The sequence below is a fragment of the Sus scrofa genome, chromosome 8 (assembly GCF_054392235.1).
Source record: "Sus scrofa isolate SSC_HxYL_T2T_F1_AM1 chromosome 8, Sscrofa_HxYL_maternal_Yorkshire_Landrace_v2.0, whole genome shotgun sequence".
Lineage (NCBI taxonomy): Eukaryota > Metazoa > Chordata > Mammalia > Artiodactyla > Suidae > Sus > Sus scrofa.
In genome coordinates, this window is record NC_139390.1 from 27,754,018 (window position 1) to 27,778,271 (window position 24,254).

Consider the following 24,254-nt stretch of genomic DNA (forward strand, 5'->3'; position numbering starts at 1 on the left):
GAGCTAATTATCTTTAGCTAAGCATCAAGTGCTAGGTTATCTGGGTTACTGCTATACCCAAGAAGACATATTAAGTGAAGAATAAAATATACAAGCCAGAAAATAAAAAGCATAATTGCTATGTAGCTTGACAGCATAATGTGGAGAAGATTAACAAAAGAACCAAAGAAATCTATGAAAAATATTTTGAATTGCTTTTTTCAGAAATTCCCTTGCTCTATAACCACTTAGAAATAACATCCATCACTCATTTTTTTAAAAAAAATCATATGGAGGAACAATCATCCCGAAGTTAAATTTGCCTCAGAATAAAACCTGATGAGTAAACTTCTGGGGAAAACATTAAAGGCATTAAAAATGTACTTTGAAGAAGTGTTCTTAGTTATTCTCAAGGCTTAGGAAAGCTTATTTCCAATTTTCCTTTCTCACTTTCAGCACCTCACAAAAATTCTAGGGAAGAAAAGATACAGTTGACATTTTTATTTTTCCCTGTGTTTGCATAAACAACTCTCCAGGAAGGACACATTTTAAAAATTAAAAAACCAAACACAAAGAACGCATAGAGTGCAGCCCAAAACAAGAAAAGCTAAGAAATTCAAACAGAAATAAGACATAGAGACTGTCAGAAAACTACTTCAGAGGAGAGTTTTCAATGAATTAGAGATAAACTCCAGCAAAAGAACAGATTTTTTCCCCCAAACTCTTCTGCTTTCCTTGCCAAATCAGTCTCTTTTATAGACAATTATTTTCTTATTTTCACTTACTTCTACTTAATTAAAAAACATTCAAGACTCATTTCTTTATTGTAGTATGAATATAAATGATAAAACTGCAGAACGGTATTCATACTTTATCCAATATCAACATAGAGCGTGTTGCCAAAGATTATCCCTTGGGCTCAAATAATCCTTTATTTCATAACTGAAACTCTCCCCCAAAAGCAAGAATCCAAGCAAATTAACTGATAATAAGCCACATTTTTTAGTGTTACACCTAGCTCTCTGGAGGGTGCATTAATTACTTTCGGTCAAAATGGAGGGAGTACTTTCTTAGGGATTTAAAAACAAAGTATTAGTACTTGGGCGTCTAGGCACTAGGGTGAAAGTCTTTTCTCATCTTCCTCACATGGAATGGTAACTCCTAGGGCTTCTCTAATTTGTATTGTAGGAATGAGGCAACCTTAGGATTTGACTAATAAGGAAGCATTCACCTCATGCTCTGAGTGTGTCTCTGAGGAGAAATATTTGATCCAGTTCTATTATTTACATTGGTACCCTGAATCCACTACAATCCCTAGTCAGAAGAAGATGATTAGAGATCAACTCTAAGAAAGTCTACGGAATACTCATCAAATGAGGAACGGTACCCTGGAAAAGCTAAGTGCAACCTGAACAGAGAAATCCAATATAAGGTGACTGAGGAAAGCAAGAGAAGACATAGAAAAGTCAACCTAAGACATAAATTAACGTAGGTTACAAAGAGCATGTGAGAAACATTCCCACCATTGCAATCATCCAAAAGCATGCAAAGCAAAAGCATATAAGAAGTAACTTATAATTTCACAAGCATAATGGAAAGATGCTGGGAGTCTGAATTTTCAATATACTCTAGCATTTTTTCTTTTTTTTTTTACTTTAAATGCTTCCTTTGAAATCCACTAGTATTTTTAACAGTGGTTTTAAAAATGAACACTGATTTTTATAAAGGACATGTTGATAAGACTAAAACTGATTTTTGCATCAATGTTTTGAAAAACTCATATTAGCATACTTGGCTATTTCGTATTTATACATTTTGCTGCAGAATTTCACAGCTACTTTATCTAGGTTCTTTTTCCCCATTACTTTCATTTTGCTTCCAATAGGAATTTCAAAATAAATACAATAAATGTTTACTTACAATGAACTGTTTTGTTTTTTATTGTTTTTAAAAAACTTTAAAAATGTATTGGAGGTCTAACTATTACTACTCACTTGAGTGTCTTTCCACTTGGTAATAAAGCTATTTTCTATGTCCATTTGTTTGACTTGGTCTTCTTTAACCTGTTTAAAATATAATTTTGGACATTCTAATAAAATAAAAGGAGTGACGGTACTCATCCTCACATAAACTTTTTTCAGGAATTTAAAGATCAACATGTTAAAAACAAATGAGAATGACCATTTTAATCAGCGTGGGCTCACACAGCTAGGGCAGAAATAAAGCCAACAGGATAGAGCCTCATAAAGTTTAGAACATCTTATGATGACACCACTTCAGGCTGAAGATTCCATCAATGGAATCTCCTTTGCTGAGTTGACTTAATAAGCAAAGGAGTGATGACTGGTTTGATAGAGTTTATGTTGGTTGAGAGTCAAGACTCATTTCTCAAACAGAAATATTCCTTAAGTGCCTACGAAATTTCCACCATTTGGTTAAAGGTGGACTTAACAAAACTATGTAGATAAACATTATTATTAATGTAACAGTACAAAAATAGAAAATAGAGCATGCAAAGCCATACTTTTTTAAGTCTTTCATTTCTCAGCATCAGAACTATTGCAAAGAAGTTGCTATTGATCAAAAACAGTGGACACATATAGAAAAGAAATAAAAAGGCAATCAAAGAACAAAGAGAATCCAATAATTCTAGTGCCCATTCCTTATACATTAAGATACAAACTATGTTATTTTATTAAAATATAGTTTATTTTCCCTTGCTAAGGAATGTTCTGATCAGTTATTATAAGAAGGTAAGAACTCTATAAAAGGTAACCTATTACATTAACCTATTTGATTTCATCTGGTACATACACAGCCCTGGAAAATAAGAGGTCTTATACAAGACTATTTAATAAAATGCCCTGAAAGGTTAAACAACAAAACTGAGATGGCAGAAATAGTTAAGCAATGGAGCTGGACCTTTGACCTAAATCCACTGTAATCCCCCCATACCCCCATATTCAAATCCTAGGCTTATTTCCTCCATTTTTATTTCTTTAACTAAGATATAATCTCTACTCTAACAGTTTTCTCAGGAAATGTGAAAATAAAAATCTCATAAAATAGCAAATTGAAAAGTCAAATAATAAGAACAGAGATGACCTAGTAAAAAACACAGAATAGTATTTCACAATTTTCTTTTTTTTTCCAATTCATGCACAATTAAAAGAAACTAAAATGCTTTCAACTTTAAAATCAATCGGCCTGGTGTTTATTACTGAATTTGTGAAATTCATAATTTCACACCTCTAAGTAGATATACTTAATGCATACAGATACTGAGGAAAAAAAACATTAAAAACACTATAAATAGAAATATTCTGCCCAACAGACACCAGATGGTAAAAAAGCTTTAAAAGCTGCCAAATTTAAATGAATAGTTGCAGTTTAAAAGCTAGTTATGTCTAAATAATGATCATATGGATAGCCTTTATTTTTTTAAATATTCATAAAGACCTGAATAAAAAATCCTAAAATACATATTTTTGTTTGCAAACAGTGACATCAAAACTATTTTAACAAGGGAAGGATTTAAAATATTTACCTCAAATATTTCAACATAATTATTAATTAGATCCTCGATGACATTCACTTCTTCACTAGTTTGTCCCTTAGTTTGAAACAAACAGGAGGAAAAGACCAAGGCCAAATTATGGGCGTTCATGTGATTGATTTCTGAACATTTCTGAACCCTGTGAGAGAAAAAGCGGAGCTTGTTACAACGCATTTCTATTTGAAAATGTAAGCCTTCATATTCATTCATCCCCTTTTTTTACATATAATGATTTTTATTTTTTTCCATTATAGCTGGTTTACAGTGTTCTGTCAATTTTCTACTGTACAGCATGGTGACCTAGTTACACATACATGTTTCCATCCTTTTTTCTCACATTATCATGTTCCATCATAAGTGACTAGACATAGTTCTCAGTGCTACACAGCATGATCTCATCTCATTGCTAATCTATTCCCAGGGCAATAGTCTGCATCTATTAACCCCAAGCACCCCATTCCCTCCCCCTCCCCCTTGGCAACCACAACTCTATTCTCCAAGTCCATGATTTTCTTTTCTGTGGAAAGGTTCATTTGTGTCGTATATTAGATTCCAGATATAAGTGATATCATGTGGTATTTGTCTTTCTCTTTCTGACTTACTTCCCCCAGTATGAGAGTCTCTAGTTTTTGTTTTTGTTTTTTTTTTTTTTTTAACACACACATATGTAAGGTCTCTGATATAAGCGGTGCAGTGGTGATTGAAAGAAAAATACACAGTTCTTTCTTCCAGGTAACTTACAGTTTAGTTAAGAATGTAAGAAGAGAGTATGGCTAAAGAAGATTTTAGTATAAGTTACAAAGCTGTACTGGATCCTCCCTTCTTCAAAGGAAGAAATCCGCCCCCTCCCCCCACCACTCCCCAAATCCAGACAATCCACTAATGGGCAACCTGCAACTAAGGCATAAAAGTGTGCTTGCAGAATGCTGTCAAATGACTTGTGAGGCTGATGCATAAATAAAAGAGGGGGAGAGGGCAGTAGCTAAGCAGGAAACAGGGTAAGAATGGTGAAGTTGGAGGCATATAGAAGAAAATTCAACGTTCAGGGACTAGGCTCCATTTCCCATAAAATACGTATCAAGTGAGAAAGTGCCTGGAAGCAGGTGTTAGGATGGTTATTCAAAATAGGCTATTACCTCTCAAAAAGTAACCACTTAAAAATACAATTACGCTTTTCTTGGATTTCACTAATGGCTTTTTACAATGAACAGACATGAGCAAAAGTCAATTCTCACGGTCAGTAGGCTACAACACTTGAGTCTTATAAAGAGCATTTAAAGTACTCACAAACAGTTCAAAGTGATTAAAAAGAAAAAAAGCCATTGCCCCAATGAAAGGAAATTTACACCAATAAAAATGTAGAACTCTAAGTGATGCCCATGGAAGTTTCTGTTAATGCTCTCTGTTACCAGCTATAGATAGAACTGCTGCTTGACTGCCTGTCTAATTACATTTGCAAATTTCTAAAGTACATGCTCAAAAAGGGAGACCAACCCTGTCAAATGTATAAAACAAGACTAAGGTAACTACACCTGGCTATAAAGAGCAAAGACTCGAGTAGGTACAAGAAAAATAAGCAAATGTGACAGCCATGTGTGTGTGTGTGTGTGTGTGTGTGTATGATAGTGTAAGAAACTCACAATGAAATGCCAAGTTGCGCAGCAGAGACAGAGCAAGTGCGATCGGCATACATGATTTCCGGATGCAAAAGGCATTGCAAGTTAATAGAGGAAGATGTCATAATTGTGGCCATCCCTCTCGAAACAACCTCTGTACTTTTCATCACACTAGACTGTAAACATCTGGAAACTTTGATGTCTACTTCTGTTATTAGAATCTAAGTATCTTAAAGTCAGAAACTTTGAGCTAATCACACGGTAGTGTGTTATAAATACTGGTGAATGGAATTAAGTCAATGTTAGTCATGGAGGAAGTGATCTGTTATTTAGGGAAGGGATGGAGGTAAATGCTAAATCAATCTGACTTTATCCCAGTTGACCTCTCAGACTTTTGACAACACTATCAAACACTTCCACCTCTCTTGAGACTTCCTTCTGCAATAGCATTCTCCTCTAGTACCCTTCGCCTCTCTTCAGATTCTATAGCTGCTTTAATTTTTGCCATAAACATGTACCCTATGTATTTTCTTTTTCTTCCTTTATTTCCCTGCTCCATCACTAGCATCCCCAAGTGTCCCATAGTCAGCCAGATCACTCTCTTCCCATACAGCCCTTCTCATCAGAAGCCCACGGAAATTGTTTCTGAAATAGTTTCTCTGCCTCTATTCTTACCTCTTCCCAATTAATCCTAAGATGTGGGTTATTATTCTAAAACAGACTGGATCAGTCATTTCTTATCACTTAAAGGAATGAAATCCAAATATTTTTACATGACCAACAGAGCCTTTCACAACCTCCTGTCAGCCAGCTCTGAGCCATCTCATTTCTGAGCACATCTACTTCCTAGAAAACATCTTCACTCACATCTCATACTTATTTTTCTTCTGTGCCCAGTTCATGCATCCCTTTAAATCTGAATCATTACCTGGACCTCAACACACAATGAATCACTCAATCCTTTCCCTATAATTCCACGTCTTATGCTAAAATTTTCCATTTTAAAATTCGTCTTGAAGGTTTTGTGTTTTCCTAAAAAAAATAAAAATAAAAAACGCTCTACGGCATCCCTGTGACTTTCTACTGTGATGTCCCAGGGCTCCTTGGTGCTATTTGGAAACTGTCAACTTAAGACTATTTTGTCATTCACGTATTATTATAAAGTATATCGGTTTGACCTTTTACAGCCACACCTGCGGCATATGGAGGTTCTCAGGCTAGGGGTCTAATTGGAGCTGTTGCTGCTGCCCTGTGCCAGAGCCACAGCAATGCCAGATCCAAGCCGCGTCTGTAACGTACACCACAGTTTACAGTAATGCCAGTTCCTTTAACTCACTGAACAAGGCCAGGGATTGAACCTGCAACCTCATGGTTCCTTGTAGGATTCGTTTCCACTGCACCACGACAGGAACTCCTCACATGGAATCTTAATGGGCATTATGTTGTACATAGTAGTGGCTAAAATGTACATTAGTTGAAGAAAAGGATGAGAAAGGACTCATTATTTGAAGTTCAAATGTGAAGTTTAAGAATTATGTATAATTCAATATTTAAAATATTATCATGATAACTGCAGCAGCCTGGTGACATACACAAACTTCTGAAGAAAAAAAAATACGTCCCAATGTCTCATAAGCATAGAGATAGGACTAAACAGTACATAGATTTTTATTCATATGATGGCAGTAAGAAAATCAGATTTATACGAATGGAGTTTACATGTATGAGAAGTGGTGATTGGAAATGAAGATAAAGAGAAAAGACAGATTGTGGAGGATTTATAAATTTGAACTCCAAATAAAGTACTTTTAGTAGAATTCATAGAAATGTATTCAAGGGAAGACTGCATTCACACAGGAAGCTGCAAACAATATATTTCTTAAGCAATATTTATACTGATTTAAGTTTTTGTAATAATTCTTGCTCATAGAAAAATAAGCAAATCTTCAGTTTGTTGACTTAAAACGTTATTCCAAACATCTCCACCCTTCAGATGTCATTTCTCAAGCCACCTCTTATCCTCTCAAATGCAGGGGTTTACATGTCTTGACATAGAAAATGTTTTTGACTTTTCAGATTCCCTCATCTAAGCAATTGCCTGACTCCAAAATATTGGAGTCAGGTTAGATACAAACTCATAATAAACAAATAAGGGATTAAGAGTCCACCAAGAAAAATACGGTGTTCATAGATTCTTGCTATTGAATTCTGGTCCTTATACTTCCTTATCTGCTCCAACTTCCCTCTTTATATATTTTAAAATTCTTGCTTATGCACCAGATGTATTTGAGGATGCAGTCAAGATTATTTCTAACTCATTTAAGAATTCTCTGGGACTATTTATCTGAAATGTGTCTTAATTATAGAGATGCTGAAGTTGGAATTCCATTTTGAAACTATTCTTAAGATATGGTGAAAGGTTCACACGCATGTGTAAAAGGTTGACCACAACAGTTTAAATTTAAGAAATAATGGCATGTTGAGTGCCATGTTTGAAATGTCTAGAAAAGTTCATGAATCCACCCACCTGTAAAGGTGTTCAATTAGAGCTGCCAATGTTGCTCGGTTGACCCCAGGAAGAGTACGTATAAAGGCTCCATACTTTTTTATTCTTTCCTTGTCATCTTGGGTATCTAGAATTTAAATACACACGCATATAAAACTTTAGGCCTAAACTAGTAATACATATTACAAAATGCCTTAGGTAAGTATTTTAAACCAATATTCACAGTTGTATTTCACTGATTCGATTAAGTTTCAAAAGAAAAACATTCAAACTTCTCTAAATCTAGAAAAGTATTTACATAAATATTCTATGGTTATATGTTATAGTTCTTATACTTTGTAATTCAAAAAAAAAAGCACTTTAAAAACCCATTTTATCTTTGACTTTTCCGATTACTGAACTTCAACTGAAAGGAATATATACAATTAGTAACAAATGAGAGTAAAAATTGAAGAGACAAACCAAAAGGATTTTAACTGTAGTTTTGGAAGGTTTTCACCATTTATTTGAAAATGACATTTGTGACCTTTTTTCCTTGTGGAATCATAAAATTCTTCCCTAAACTCTGAACCATCTCAGAGCTATGAACGGTGCCTTCCCCCATAGATTGAGATAAAAGGCTTTTTCCCAGCCCCAGAGACTTCAACTCTTTGGAGAAGGTTAGGGGACAGTGGAAGAAGTCATATGCAGGCCCCAGTAACCGGTGTACACTGAGAGGAAGAAGGACCCTCTGCCCTTCTCACAGACATAACATACTTAGTCATAGGGAGGATGAGATGGAATTAATCTCCTCCACTGTTCTACCCTCAAGAAGGTAAATCCTTAGAGAAACTATTTAGGAACCTACAAAGTTCTAGACTCTAGAAGCTGTGCAGTGGTAGTCTGGTCTAACTTACTCACTCACAAGGGAAATAAAAGACCTCTCTTCAAATGAATAACTTGTACTGACTTTGTAACTCAAGGGGAATGCATTTATATATTCCCTCTCAATTCCCAGCTACCTTTGGAAACAAGCCTTTTTCATTTTCTGTTTAGCCCTCTGCATTCTATTCACAGAAAGCCAGCAGCACATTAATGATTCTTTGAAAGCACACAGTCACTTGTAAAGGGCATTCCAATCCCTGGGGAGGTAAGAAACTCTGTGACACATTTTTGAAGTACACTCCTATTCAAAACTTCAACTGATAGCTCTTTTGTACTGATTTTGCCTGCACGTGAGATCTATAAAAATAAACATGGTCATGATGACTTAACTGTGCTGGTAGATGACTCTAAGAGTGAGAGAGGGAGAAAATCCAGATGACATTCAAAGACTATACTACAAGTGAATTAAGCATTATCTATCATCCCTGGTATAATCTAAACATTTTCCCTCATGTCATCCAGTTTTTAACTGTAGAGGTCATTGTATTTAATCAATAAAATGTAATTAACACTACTACTTGTATAACAACATGATGTTAGTATAGCATGTTTTCACAAATCTTCTAAGAGTAAAGTGGATGATATCTTCAAAATAGAGCTTAAGTAACTGGAAAGTAAAACTGAAGATAGATTTCAGGTCATACAGCAAATACAATAAGCTATTCAACGAGGCGCAGATTTCAGACACTTTAATAGTGTTCTTAGAAGAAGAAGTCATATATCATATAATCAGGTGTTATGCCACTGTTGGGCATTCTTTGCCTTGGGTGCACAGGACCCAAGAGAGCTCTCTTATGTGGTCACCGAGAGAGTTCTGGTTTATTCTTGTCAGACCCAACAAAGGGCACTTTCCTGACAGGCCAGCTTGAGCTGCTTGGGATCTGAAAGCAAAGAATTTTTAATCCTATTTGACCCAATACTTAAAGCCTTCTCTTAGTAAATTCTCAAGGGTTCCCATCCAAAGGAAAGGTGAACACACTTCTCTCTGACACATGCTAATATTTCCCAACTGCCTCACCTGGTAGATTGACAAGAGTAATGACATCTTTGTCATGAAATTTGACAACTTCAGTAAAAGCATATGTCACAGATTTTTGATAACTGATTTTTATAATAAAGACACACTGTAAGTCTTTATAAAATAGAGATACTATAAATAACATCATGGTTATAAATTACAATAAAATCTTCTGAAAAAAACAAAAATGAGAGTGGCAAGGTAATTGGGCTTTAAAATATGCATGATCTAATTCCATATTTTATAATCCAGAAAATTACACAATCAGCTTTTTTTTTTTGTGATTAGAGTTAAACCTATTGATTTGAGAAATAGCAGGAAGCAAATCAAAGACTTCTGGATTAGGTAGTTAAATTGTGAAAAGCTTTAATTTTTAACAGTAATACTACTCTCTTCTTGATGACATAGATAAGGGTCAGTCTTGGCATAATTTTTCAAACTGTGTATGTTTTGTGACATTTAAAAATTAATTCCTTCAAATATCACATTTGTGTTTGATATTAAACAAATACTTTCAATGAAAAAAATTATTTCTCAAGAGAAGAGCATTATATAGTCAAATTCAAAGGTCATTTTCCAAAAAAAAAATCTCAAAATAGATTTAATACTTGAAAGAAATATAGCAGTAATTTATATTATAATTCAATGTTACATTTTAAAACTAAAAAAAAAAAATGAAGATTAAAAGTCACCATTTTTTTTCCCATGACATGTGGAAGTTCCCAGGCTAGGGATCAAACCTATGCCATAGGAGCAACCCAACCCCTGCAGTGACAATGTTGGATCTTTAACCTACTACACCACAAGAGAACTCTTCAAAATCATCATTTTGAAAGCACTGTAGATATGGGAAATATTTTTGGTTTACTAATAGAATAAAGATTATATGTAAATAAAAGATGTGGGGACAAAGACTATAAAATAATATGAAAAATGAAAAAAAAGCTCTATTAGAAAGCTGGGATTAAAGATAATATTTATATTTAAAAGTCTTTATTGTATTATTTCTATAAAAGGAGTTATTCTGAAATAATCGATATAAATATAGGTTTTACTGAAATCAATTTGACTCATTAACTGATTTAACAAAACTGCTTTTCTAGGGTCATTTCTTAAGTTTTCTTATAGTATAGCAAAGGCAGAATCTAGAAAAAAGTGAATAAATAAAAAAATATATATATATGTATCTCTAAAGAGGCAGAATAAATGAAAAAGGTTAAGTCAAACAGCTACATGGGAAAATTGTGTAAAACCAATCTTTTATTAAATCTTTCATTTTAATCTTAGTAAGAAATTAATAGCCTACATGGATTTGACTATAATACTTCAAAAGTTAAGACAAAGTAAGCATCTAGAAATTTACCAAAAACTAAGTATTACCATAAAACACAAATTAGCTATTACCATTATAAATTTCTCTTGAAGCAGATATAAACAACTATTGATATTTGCCCAGTTGCTGTTCTGAGCCATTACATCCAGAATTCCTTTCAATTAAATGTTCAGATTATCAAGATTTTTAAAATCTATTATCAAATGAGAAGACAAGCCTTTATTCTGTTCTATATTACATGTATTACCTAAGGCAGAGATCCAATATGGATAGAGCTCCTTGGTAAGAAGTGCATCATCAATGTCAGAGAGAAAACACTTCAACACGCCCGTCACATCTTCAAGCTGATGTTTTCCAGCCCTCAATTTAAAGCTTCTTGCATCCTTTTTGAAACTCTCCAGGAGTTCACTTATGTGCAGAGGATCACCATTCTTTTGATAGATATATTTGCACCCCAAACCTTGTTAAAAAAGAAAAATTCATATGAAAAAAGTCTCAGAATCCACTTTGAACCAATTTTTTTTTTTTTTTTTTGTGGGGATGATACATGAGGCAAAATCTAAAAACTGATATAAATATGCATGAGAGAAAAAAGTCCCCACCCCCCCCATAAATTTTAAGTATTTAAAATGTAAACCTGATGAACAAACTATTCCATCCTCAGCTTTTAGTAAGCCCCCCACCAGCCCTTCCTTGAGCTCTTCATAGCATCTTTTCCAAATGTTCTTTTACTGCAAGTGTCCTACCTTCACTTATTCTCCCAGAAAACAAACTTGCCTCTAGTTTCACTGACCAGGTGAGGTTCTCTGGTATAAATTTCCTCAATTCCTTGCACTCATATTCATATATTTATTCTGTCTCTTCCCACATGCACCTTCTTCTAGATGAAGAGTTGGTTCATATCCTTCTCAAAGATAGGAATTCATCAAGTTCCCCATATATAACCGCAGGAGTAGCAGTGGTTAGTTGAAGGAAGAAGATTGGTAATGATAATAATACCAAAAAAAAATTAAATCCTCTCTTGTCCCCTCTCAGGTCTCTTATCTCTCTCCTTCCAAAAATAATCTCAGTTTCCTATATTTATTCCTTCTAACATCTCACATCCCTGTTAATCCTTGAACCAGACAATCTTACATCTGTGCCCCGTTACCACTCCATTGTGGCTATCTTCATCATGAATATCAATGACACCCTATTTTCTAGAAGATTTTCAGTTTTTATGTAATAAGAATCTCTTGCCATGTCTGGCACTCAAAACGTATCCCTGCTAAAAGGGAATCAAAATAGCAGAAGAGTAAGAGTAAGACATGGCTCTAACCTTCTCCCACAAACATCCAAAAAAAAAAAATTCTACATGTAAACAATTCACACAGAACAGCTACTGAACACTGGCAAAAGACCTTAAACCTCCAAAAAGGGCAAGACACCCTCCACGTAACTGGGTAGAACAAAAGGAAAAACAAAAAGAGAGAGAGAGAGATGAGGCAGGAAAAAAAGAATCAGGAAAGAACCAGCACTCCTGAGAGGTAACTGTGAATGGGGAAAGGAATCTGAACATGGGGAGGCCACCTAACTGATGGGTAGAAGAGCTGAGACAAAGCCTCTGTCCAGACTTACGAAGACGAGAAGAGAAAAAACTCAAAAAAAAAAAAAAAGAAGAAGAAAGAAAGAAAGAAATGAAAAAGGAGAAATCTCAATGGATAAAGCAGAAATACAAAAAACCGTAAGAGAATACTATAACAATGATATGCCAACAAATTGACAACCTAGAAGAAATGGACAACTTTCTAGAGACAAACAGCCTACCAAAACTGAATCAAGAAGAAATAAATCATTTAAACCAACTGATCACTAGAAATGAAATTGAGGATGTAATAAAAACACTCCCTACAAACAAAAGTCTAGGACCAGATGGCTTCACAGGCAAATTCTACCAAACATACAAAGAGGCACTTATACCTATCCTTCTTGAACTTTTCTAGAAGTTTGAAGAAGGAACACTCCCAAAGATATTCTATGATGCCACCATCACCCCAAAACCAAAACCAAAGACACTACCAAAAAAGAAAATTATATGCCAATATCTTTGATGAATATAGAAGCAAAAATTTTCAACAAAATTTTAGCCAACCAAATCCAACAGCACATAAAAAAGATCCTATGTCATGCCATGACCAAGCGGGACTTATCCCAAGTTCACAAGGATGGTTTGATGTATGCAAATCAATCAACATCCTATAGGACATTAACAAAAGAAAAGTCAAAAACCACATGATCATCTCAATAGATGCAGAAAAAGCATTTGACAAAAATACAAAATCTATTCCTGATGAAAAAATCTTACCAAAGTGGGTATAGAGGGAACATATCTTAACATAATAAGAGCCCTTTATGACAAACTCACAGCCAGTATAATACTCAATGGAGAAAAGCTGAAAGCCTTCCCACTAAAAATCTGGAACAAGACAAGGATGCCCACTCTCATCCCTTTTATTCAACATAGAATTGGAAGCCCTAGCCACAGCAATCAGACAAACAAAAGAAATAAAAGGTATCCAAACTGGAAGAGAAGAGGTACAACTGTTACTCTATCCCTAAGACATGACACTATATAAAGAAAACCCTAAGGACTCCAACTGATCAATCAACTCAGCGAAGTAGCAGGATACAAGGTTAACATTCAGAAATTGGTTGCGTTTCTGAATAGTAACAATGAAATATTAGAAAAGGAATATAAAAATACTTTTTAAAATTGCACCCCCCAAAATTAAATACCTAGGTATAAACCTGACCAAGAGGGTGAAAGACTTACATGCTGAGAACTATAAAACATTAATCAAGAAAATTAAAGAGGATTCAAAAAAATGAATCCTGGATTGGAAGAATTAATATCATTAAATGGCCACACTACCCAAAGCTATCTACAGTTTCAATGCAATCCCTATCAAAGTGCGCATGACATTTTTCACAGAGCTAGAAGAAACAATTCAAAAACTTACATGGAACAATAGAAGATCAGAATTTTCAAGGAAATCATGGGGAAAAACAAAACAAAAACAAGCAGGAGGCCTAACTCTCCCAGACTTCAGAATATTACAAAGCTACATTAATCAAGACAGTGTGGTACTGGTACCAAAAGAGACATACACACAGATGGAACAGAATAGAGAACCCAGAAATGAACCAGACACCTATAATTAATTAATCTTTGACAAAGGAGGCAAGAATATAAAATGGGACAAAGACAGTCTCTTCAGCAAGTGGTGCTGGCAAAACTGGACAGCTGCATGTAAATCAATGAAACTGAAACACACTCTCATACCATGCACAAAATAAACTCAAAATGGCTTAAAGACTTAAACCTAAGACAAGATACCATAAAACTCCTAGTAGATAACATAGGCAAAACATTCTCTGACATCAACCATACAAATGTTTTCTTAGGTCAGGCTCCCAGGGCAATAGAAACAAAAACAAAAATAGGAGTTCCTGTTGTGGCACAGTGGTTAACGAATCCGACTAGGAACCATGAGGTTGCGGGTTCGGTCCCTGCCCTTGCTCAGTGGGTTAACGATCCAGCGTTGCCGTGAGCTGTGGTGTAGGTTGCAGACGCGGCTCAGATCCCGCGTTGCTGTGGCTCTGGCGTAGGCCGGTGGCTATAGCTCCGATTCGACCCCTGGCCTGGGAACCTCCATATGCCACAGGAGCGGCCCAAGAAATAGCAACAACAACAACAACAACAAAGACAAAAAAAAAAGACCAAAAAAAAAAAAAAAAAAAACTTTCAAGCTTTTGCATAGCAAGGGAAACCATTTAAAAAAAAGACAATCTAAGGAATGGGAGAAAATAGTTGCAAGCCATGCAATCAACAAGTGCTTAATCTCTAAAATATACAAACAATTTATAACAACTCAACAGTGAAAAAACAAAACAAAACAAAACAAAACTATAACCCAATTGAAAAATAGTCAGAAGCCCTAAACAGACATCTCAGAAGACATGTGGGGATGAGCAACAGGCACACGAAAAATGCTCAACATCACCAATTATTACAGTAATGCAAAATGAAACTATAATGAGGTACCACCTCACATGGGTCAGAATGACTGGCTCTAATTAATAAGTCAACAAATAAATGCTAGAAAAAGAGTGGAGGAAAGAGAACCCCTTTCCACTGTTAGTGGGAATGTAAATTGGTACAACCACTACAGAAAACAGCATGGAGGTACTTCAGAAAACTAAATACAGAACTTCCATATTCTCCAGCAATCACATTCCTGGGTATATTTATCTGGACAAAAATTTCATTGAAAAAGATACATGCACCCCATGTTCACTGCAGCACTATTTACAATAGCCAAGACATGGAAACAACCTAAATGTCCATTGACAGATGAATGGATTAAGAAAATATGGTATATATACACATCAGAACACTACTAAGCCATAAGAAAGAACATGATAACTCCATTTGCACCAGCATGGATGGAACTAGAGATTCTCACACTAAGTGAAGTAAGTCAAAAAGAGAAAGACAAATACCATATGATATCACTTATATATGGAATCTAAAATATGACAGAAATGGACTCATGGACATAGAGAACAGATTTGCAGTTGCCAAGGGGGACAGGGAGGGAGAGGGATGGATTGGGAGTTTGGGATTAGTAGATTGAATTATTACACTTAGAACAGTTAAGCAATGAGGTCCTGCTGAATATAGCACAGGGATCTAGATTCAATCACTGTGGTAGAACATGACAGAAGATAATATGAGAAAAAGAATGTATATATATGTATAACTTTGTCACTTGGCTGTATAGCAGAAATTCACAGACCACTGTATATCAACTATAGTAAAAAATAAAAAAAAATAAAAGCCTGAACGTTATAGGATTATGATAAAAAATAAAATGAGAGAAAGCATAACAATGAAAACAGGCTTCAAGCTCATGCCTGTTTACATCAAGACCTGGAGCTCTTGTATATAAACCATCTCCCTTTTGATTATGTGTTAGAAAGTGTGCTAAACACTACAAATATTATCACATTTCATCCTCATAATATGAAATAATAGTTAATGAGGAGGTACTATTTTTCCACTTTATAATCCTTTTTGTTTCCTGTACTACCCATAGAAAAAAATGTATCTCTGTTAAAATTCTGTTATTCTCAAGGCTTTCATGATCTTATGACCTCATCTAGTGTTTACTGATGATACTAGGAATCCATTCTCAATTCTCTTCTCTTCCTCAGCCCTCTATACAACTCTCTGGATGACCCCACCTATTCTCACCACTTCAACTATCACATGTAAATTTCAGATATTAATTTCTAAAATTTGAAATGCACACAGGCACTTTAATATACATATACAATATAAATAATCATGTAATACACAATACACTATACTTAAACACAGGAAAAAAATTACTATCCTGCCCCACTCACTATTTCACCTCCCAATCCCAACATGTTCTTTATCTTGTTCCTGTACCTCAACATATGGCATTGACTTCCCACAAGTCCTTTACAAGTGAGAACCTTTCTTTCTCATTTGCCACATTAAAAAAACTGTCAAATTTTTTCATCGTGATTTCTCTCTCATAACTCCCCCTTTTCCATCCCATGTGCTATGATTTATTTTGTGCACCCCATTTCTCACTATGCTATCCTAACTTGCTGTCCCTATTCTTATGCAGCCCACCAGTCCGTCTCAAAAATACTAACAGTGTGATCTGAGATACACGTCTGCTGGTGTTACCGACAAGCTTTAAAAATAGGAACACCACCCTCCCACTGCCTGAAAAGCAAGTTTGAGGATTTTATTATGTACAAGACCCTACACGAATCACTCTAATTAACCCTCCTGCCTCTTTTATCTTTCGCACTAAGTTCTTTTTTTTTTTCATTTTTTTTATTACTCAAATGAATTTATCACATCTGTAGTTGTATAATGATCATAACAATCTGATTTCACAGCATTTCCATCCCACAGCCCAAGCACATCCCCCCACCCCCCAAACTGTCTCCTCTGGAGACCATAAGTTTTTCAATGTCTGTGAGTCAGCATCTGTTCTGCAAAGAAGTTCCGTCTGTCCTTTTTTCAGATTCCACATGTCAGTGAAAGCATTTGATGTTGGTGTCTCATTGTATGGCTGACTTCACTTAGCATGATAGTTTCTAGGTCCATCCATGTTGCTAAAAATGCTGGTATTTCGTTCTTTTTGATGGCTGAGTAATAGTCCATTGTGTATATGTACAACATCTTCTGGATCCACTCCTCTGTTGATGGACATTTAGGTTGTTTCCATGTCTTGACTATTGTAAATAGTGCTGCAATGAACATTGGAGTACATGTGTCTTTGTGAGTCATGGTTTTCTCTGGATAGATGCCCAGGAGTGGGATTGCTGGATCAAATGGTAGTTCTATGTTTAGTTTTCTGAGGAATCTCCATACTGCTTTCCTCAGTGGTTGCACCAATTTACAGTCCCACCAACAGTGTACTAGGGTTCCTTTTTCTCCACACCCTCTCCAGCACTTATTGTTTGTAGACTTTTGGATGATGGCCATTCTGGCTGGTGTAAGGTGGTACCTCATCGTGGTTTTGATTTGCATTTCTCTAATAATGAGTGACGCTGAACATCTTTTCATGTGTTTCTTGGCCATCTGTATGTCTTCTTTGGAGAATTGTCTGTTTAGATCTTCTGCCCATTTTTGGATGGAGTTGTTTATTTTTTTGGTATTGAGGTGCAGAAGGTAGTTATAAATTTTGGAGATTAATCCCTTGTCAGTTGATTCACTTGCAAAGATTTTCTCCCATTCTGTGGGTTGTCTTTTTGTGTTGTTTAGAGTTTCCTTTGCTGTGCAGAAACTTTGAAGTTTGAGTAGGTCCCATTTGTTTATTTTTCTTTTTATTGTCAATACTCTGATGGGTGGATCTGAGAAGATGTTGCTGTCGTTTATGTCAGAGAGTGTTTGGCCTATGTTTTCCTCTAGGAGTTTGATAGTGTCTGGTCTTATATCTAGGTCTTTAATCCATTTGGAGTTTATTTTTGTGTATGGTGTTAGGGAGTGTTCTAATTTCATTCTTTTCCATGTGGCTCTCCAGTTTTCCCAGCACCACTTATTGAACAAGCTGTCCTTTCTCCATTGTATAGTCTTGCTTCCTTTGTCATAGATTAGTTGGCTGTAAGTGCATGGGTTTAATTCTGGGCTTTCTATCCTGTTCCACTGATCTATGTGTCTGTCTTTGTGCCAGTACCATCCAGTTTTGACAACTGTTGCTTTGTAGTATAGTCTGAAGTCCAGGAGCCTGATTCCTCCAGCTCCATTTTTCTTTTTCAGGATGTCTTACTCTGAAAACTACAAGCCACTGATGAAAGAAATCAAAGATGACACAAATAGATGGAAAGATATACCATGCTCGTGGACTGGAAGAGATAATATTATCAAAATGACTATACTACCCAAGGCGATCTACAGATTCAATGCAATCCCTATCAAATTACCAAGGACATTTTTCACAGAACTTGAACAAAATATTTTAAAGTTTGTTTCGCACTAAGTTCTGACCGCATTTAACCACCCAAAATTCCCTGAACAGATGACTACCTTCAGGACTCCACACGTGGGCGCACACTGTTTCTCCTCATGGAATCTGTACTCCCTCCTTCTAACTGGCTCCCATTTCCTCTTAAGACTTACTGTAGGTTCCATGCCTCAGCCATCAAGTCCTCCATGACCACCTCTACACTGGGTAAAATTGACCGCTAAACCCTGGACACCTGTACCAACCCCTGAACCTCTCTGCTGTAGAATTGTGTACACTTGAAATGCAACTGTCTGCCTCCTTATTTGTCTTTGATCCACAATCTATAAGCTCCTAGAAGGCAAAGATCATACCTTAATTTCTGTATACAGCAGTTACACAGTGCAAAGAAATACTCAATAGGCATTCAACACATGACAACAATACAAGAATAAGCAAAGTCTACAAAAAAAAAAAAAAAATCCTAAGTCTCTGAGATCTTATGTTCCAAGCCGAGTGAAATTCTAATTGTTGGTATACAGGTTAACTGAATGTGAAATTGAATGTAATTTTGTTTACATAAATTAAGTTCCCCCAAGAACTAACTACTGTAACTCATTAAAAAATTAAGACTCTAAGAATTATACTGTGAACTTGGTCAAGTTCAGATCTTGACACCATGAGCACAAAAAAATCAGCCTTTAGATTTTAACCCAAGGATTGAGAGGTTCAAAAAAATTGTGACCATAAAGGCTCTGTGCCAGTCACTTGCATCCTATAATCACTGGGAACTTTCTAAGTTCATAACATATCTTCCATTCTATACATGCTGGTAATATTGGGGTTTCCCCCATGTTCTGCTCAAGAAAAAAAATAGTAGAGCCTTTTATTGGCTTTATTAATTTAATATGTGAGTTAATGTACCTTGTGCTAGAGCTCCAAAGTAGTTATAATGTATAAAATTTAGTTGAAAACAATCTAATGCTTAATATTTTAAATTCAAACAAACACCGCAAAGAAACTTCTGATTTCCCTAGAGAAACATTAAATTGGATACACTGGAGCTAGTCAAGTTATTTTAATCATTTGTCAGTTTAAGAAAGACCTTATGCCATTATGAAACTAACGTGATGTGGAAAATTCCCAATGAGGTTATGCTCTTGCTAAAACATAATATGTGTGCAATTCACTTATATCTGTACAATGCAAGTGCACTAATACTGAATTACTAATAAATGAAGATACCTTCTTCCTCTCCCATTTTCAAATAAATAGATGATGACAGTTGATAATAATATAAACATACAATTAAAGGAAGTATCTTCATAGAGTAATCCCACTTAGTGTGATTATATGCATATTTACAATAGATATTATATATTTATTTACAAATAGATATATAATTCAAACACAATAAATCTATATATTAATGTTAATTGTACTTGGATTACATAAAAAATAAGTAAAATACTTAAATTGCCAGTCTCCCTAGAAGAAAATAGATTTTATATATATATATATATATGTATATATATATATATATATATAAATTCTAAACAATTTCCCCAAATTATTTTATTCATAGCCTTTGTTATTTCTGACATTGTGTTTCCCATCAGTACACTGTTAGTTCTCATACTAAAAGGTACGATTTATGGCTTTGTCTTTCACTTTATACTCCCACTGCTCAGTTTCTTTACCAAGCTCAGTAGCTTTCACACAACAGACACTCAATAAATAAGTAAAAACCTCATAATAATGTTTTCCTACAGGTCTCACTGATTACACCTTCTTTTCAAATTAAAAACACAAAGATATTTTGAATATTAGGAGATCAATGAATGTTAATAGATCTTCCAAAAAAACAGATAAATCATTTTATTCCTCTGTATGTATAACCTAAAACAATGGCATTTATCTACAGATTAAAAGAGAACATATTTTATATTAAAAATACTGTTAAAAAATTTCTACCTTTTAGAGTATTAGGAAAATATGTGACAGAATGAATTTTAAGCATGAAGAGTAATTTGAAAGTAAACATGAACAATAAGGAGATACTTCATTTGCTTTTCAGCCATATCTAAAATACTACCATACCATATTAAATTAAAATGAAGCTGCACCATGTAGGTATAAATTAAGTTGGTTTTAACCTACAAATTATTCATAAAAGTATCTGTTATAAGTAAGTCACACTATTGCAATTAATAGTCATGGTTCTTAACATAGATATGTGACCAACAGCATGCTGAATGGAACAAATACACGCACACTTTGTACACAGGCCAAAAAAAGTAAGTTCTTTTATATATTGTCCCATAGTTTGCCACTTCTAAAAATACACTCAGGCACCAATGCATTCCCCTAGACTTCGGAGTTGTAACCTCTGAAATGTACAATCTTTAATTTTTAAAACGCATTTTAAAATGTGATTTCTAACACGTCATTTAAAAATTTTATGCACATCAAGGAAGAAAACAGTAAAGGCACATGATATAATTTAAATGAGTTTTACTGTGAGAAGACATGGCATTTACGCTGAACAATGCCTATGCTTTTATTTTTATGCCTTTATTTTCCAATGATGTCCTTACAAAAACAAAGGGCTCTCATTCAGTTCAATGGAGGTTCCACTTCAAAACTGTCAGAATGATACTACGGGTTCTGGGGGTTGAATAAAAACTCTGTGATACTTACCATACTGTGTAACAAATGCTATACAGCTGTTCACGATAATGGGAACGTCATTTTTGCTGAGCTGCTGATCTTGTAATGCATTACCATCTGTACCTGCTGCTTTTTCAATTGCAATATGCCAGACTGTGAAATCCAACTTGGTATGCCCATGGATGTATAATGTTCTGCAAGGTTTCAAAAGTACTTTAAGTTATAATTTTGCTTTAAAAAAAAAATCTTACTTCTATTCAGATTATCCTTAAATCCATATAAATGTGATCTTGTCTCAAACATGAGAACAAAAGCACCCTGTCTACCACCAGCTTCCACTCACTCAATCCCTCTTTTGCTCATACTCTGTCGCGTCTATCTCACTAGAGTTCAGGAAGTTCCCTGAACATGTGGTCTCACTTCCCTTCATTCTGTTTCAGAATAACTGAATGGAATCTGTTCTGGCAAGTATCATCAGTGACTTCTAATGGAAGTTTGGGGCTATGCTGTTCAAGATTTTAGAACTGCTGATGAGTTCATTCCTTTAAAAAAAAAAAAAGGAAGAGGAAAAAAATACTACCCAATTCAACTTTTGTAGCACAATTCTTTCTAGCTTTTCCTATCTTTCTAGTCCCTCAATTTCTTCCCCAAGCTCACTTATTTCTGAAAACAAAGTTGTAACTTTGGTGCACTCACAAGAACTCCAAAGGATGCTTCAGAGACAGGTCATTTGGGCCACTGTATACAAGCTGCTAATTCCCAAATACCTATCTCCAGGCAATGACCATCTCACAAATCAGTTCTCCATGTGAATGAAAAGCTACAGCATAAAGCAGCTAAGAGAGTGGGAAATCCAGTAAGTTCCCAAGCTCAAGTTTTAGCTCTGTACTCATTTCCTTTATGACCTTGGACAAATTATCCACCTTCTTGGTTGTTAGTTTCATCACTGACAAAATGAGGAAAACAACAGTACTCACCTCAGTACTCAATAATAAATGTAACTGGTAACTAGTAAACCATCATACTAATTAATGCTAATTTTTGGACATCTTCATCTTGATGTGCCACAAGTATCTCAAATCTTTTTGCCTACTCATACCAAACCGGTACTACTTTCTCCACTTATCTCACCAGAAATTTTGGATTAATTAACTGTAGCTTGGTCCCTCCAGCCCTCAGCCCTCACCTCATCAATGTCATCTAAATTCAGTTACAAAATTCTGTTGAGTCCATTTCCCTGTCATATTTGCTCTGCCTCCTCTTCATTCAAACACCGCTTTATTTCAGATTTTTCTATTGCTCCAAGAGGTCATTAAAATCCCTCCAAACAAAATTCCTTTCCCAATTCTCCACTTCTCTGATCCTTACTCAAGACTGCCAGCATTATCTTTCTAAGATGCAAAGCTAACGACCTCACTTTCTGATCACTGTGCCTTCATGATCTGACTCATTTTCCCCTCTAACTTTGCCATTCCCAGATGGATCAACAGAAGGAAGGAAGGAAGGAAGGAAGGAAGGAAGGAAGGAAGGGAGGGAGGGAGGGAGGGAGGGAGGGAAGGAAGGAAGGAAGGAAGGAAGGAAGGAAGGAAGGAAGGAAGGAAGGAAGGAAGGAAGGAAGGAAGGATGGAAGGAATTAACATGCCCTTGTCTTTTTTTCTTTTCTTTTGGGGCTGCATCCTCAGCATATAGAGGTTCCGAGGCTGGGGGTCAAACTGGAGCTGCAGATGCTGGCCTGTGTCACAGTCACAGCAACGCCAGATCCAAGCCGCATCTGCCACCTACCCCACAGCTCATGGCAATGCCAGATCCTTAACCCACTGAGTGTAGCCAGGGATCAAACCTGCATCCTCACGGATGCTAGTCAGCTAAGTTTCCGCTGAGCCATGAGGTGAACCCCAACATGTCCTTGTCTTTGTAATAAATATTTCCTGCACTTTGGCTGGTTACTCCAACTCCTCCCCCATTGGTGTATTGTGTTTCCCAGGTAACCCTCCATCCCCATCTCCCTCCCATGTTCATTGTGTAATAGGCCTCCTTTCTTAAAACTGAATATCCACTCTGCCCTCGTCATATCATCTCTTATATCTGCATGAAAGTTTTAGCTCCTAGACCCCAAACTTTGTACAAAGAAAGAAAGCATTTCAGTACCAATAGCCTTTAGTATAGTGCCAAGCATTTAGTGAGTACATAATCATTTTAAAGTTCTATTACTAGATATAAAATTGATTTGAAACAAAAATTAATCATTGATGTATTTAAGTATATTTACACCAAGTAAAACTATTTAATTTTTCTTCCTTTCTTTTGTTTTTAACGGCTGCACCAGTGCTTTATGGAAGTTCCCTGGTCATACTGGAGCTGCAGCTGAGACCTATGGCACAGGCACAGCAACACCAGATTTAAGCAGCATCTGTGACCAGTGCTGCAGCTTCCAGCAATGCCGGATCCTTAACCCACTGAGTGAAGCCAGAGATCAAACCTGCACCCTCACAGAGGCAATGTTGGGTCCTTAACCCACTGAGCCACAATGGGAACTCCAAAACTACTTAATTTGGTTTTCAGACTAGGAGACAGCTGCTTTGGATTCAAGACAAAGAGAAAGGAATGAGCTCCTTGAACTCTGGATTGTTTTGTTTGTTCTGAGGCAGAGGAGAGGGGGACTAATCTTTCACACTCCTGACAATTCACAGGCTCTACTTGAAAAAGAAAACAAACGTTCTCCTTTCTTTACTTTGGTTTCTTTTCTTGAAATGCTCCTCTAAGAAGATAAAGCTACTGGTATCCACCTCCACTCATTTCTAACATCTGCTGAACTTGCTGTAACGCCTACTTCTTCACTGATGGTGCTGCCCATATCTTCACCTCCTGCTTCCTGACATCTGTATCTATTGTTTTATTTTCTACACCACCACAGCAGCCCTGACCTCCAGATTTTGTAATTTCCTTTTTGAAGAATTTTGACGCTTGCTCTAATACTCCTGATATGCTTTAGCCTTTTCACTTATCTTACCTCATCTTTAGCTCAAAAGCATTCCACTGCTGGGTATATTTGTCTAGATAAAACTATTATAACAGGAGTAATTTCCCTGAGAAGGATCAAGCCCCTGCCATTATGTCAGC

At 35.8% G+C, this 24,254-nt stretch overlaps 1 protein-coding gene across 9 annotated transcripts in view; it reads right to left on the reverse strand.

Moving 5' to 3' along the window:
* ARAP2 (ArfGAP with RhoGAP domain, ankyrin repeat and PH domain 2) overlaps nt 1-24,254 on the reverse strand; it is a 173,541-nt gene that overhangs the window by 53,932 nt on the left and 95,355 nt on the right. For 5 of the 9 annotated variants that reach the window (XM_003128906.5, XM_021101087.2, XM_084971721.1 and 2 more), the window contains 5 exons: nt 21,165-21,328; nt 11,180-11,392; nt 7,679-7,784; nt 3,527-3,674; nt 1,974-2,042 (listed from right to left, as the gene is read on the reverse strand). In XM_003128906.5, coding sequence (XP_003128954.2) covers nt 1,974-2,042; nt 3,527-3,674; nt 7,679-7,784; nt 11,180-11,392; nt 21,165-21,328 — 700 coding nt within the window. Of the gene's footprint in view, nt 1-1,973; nt 2,043-3,526; nt 3,675-7,678; nt 7,785-11,179; nt 11,393-16,571; nt 18,655-18,838; nt 21,329-24,254 lie in introns of those variants that run through there. The other 4 variants (XM_013978574.3, XM_021101091.2, XR_014812289.1 and 1 more) reach the window with 2 other exon arrangements.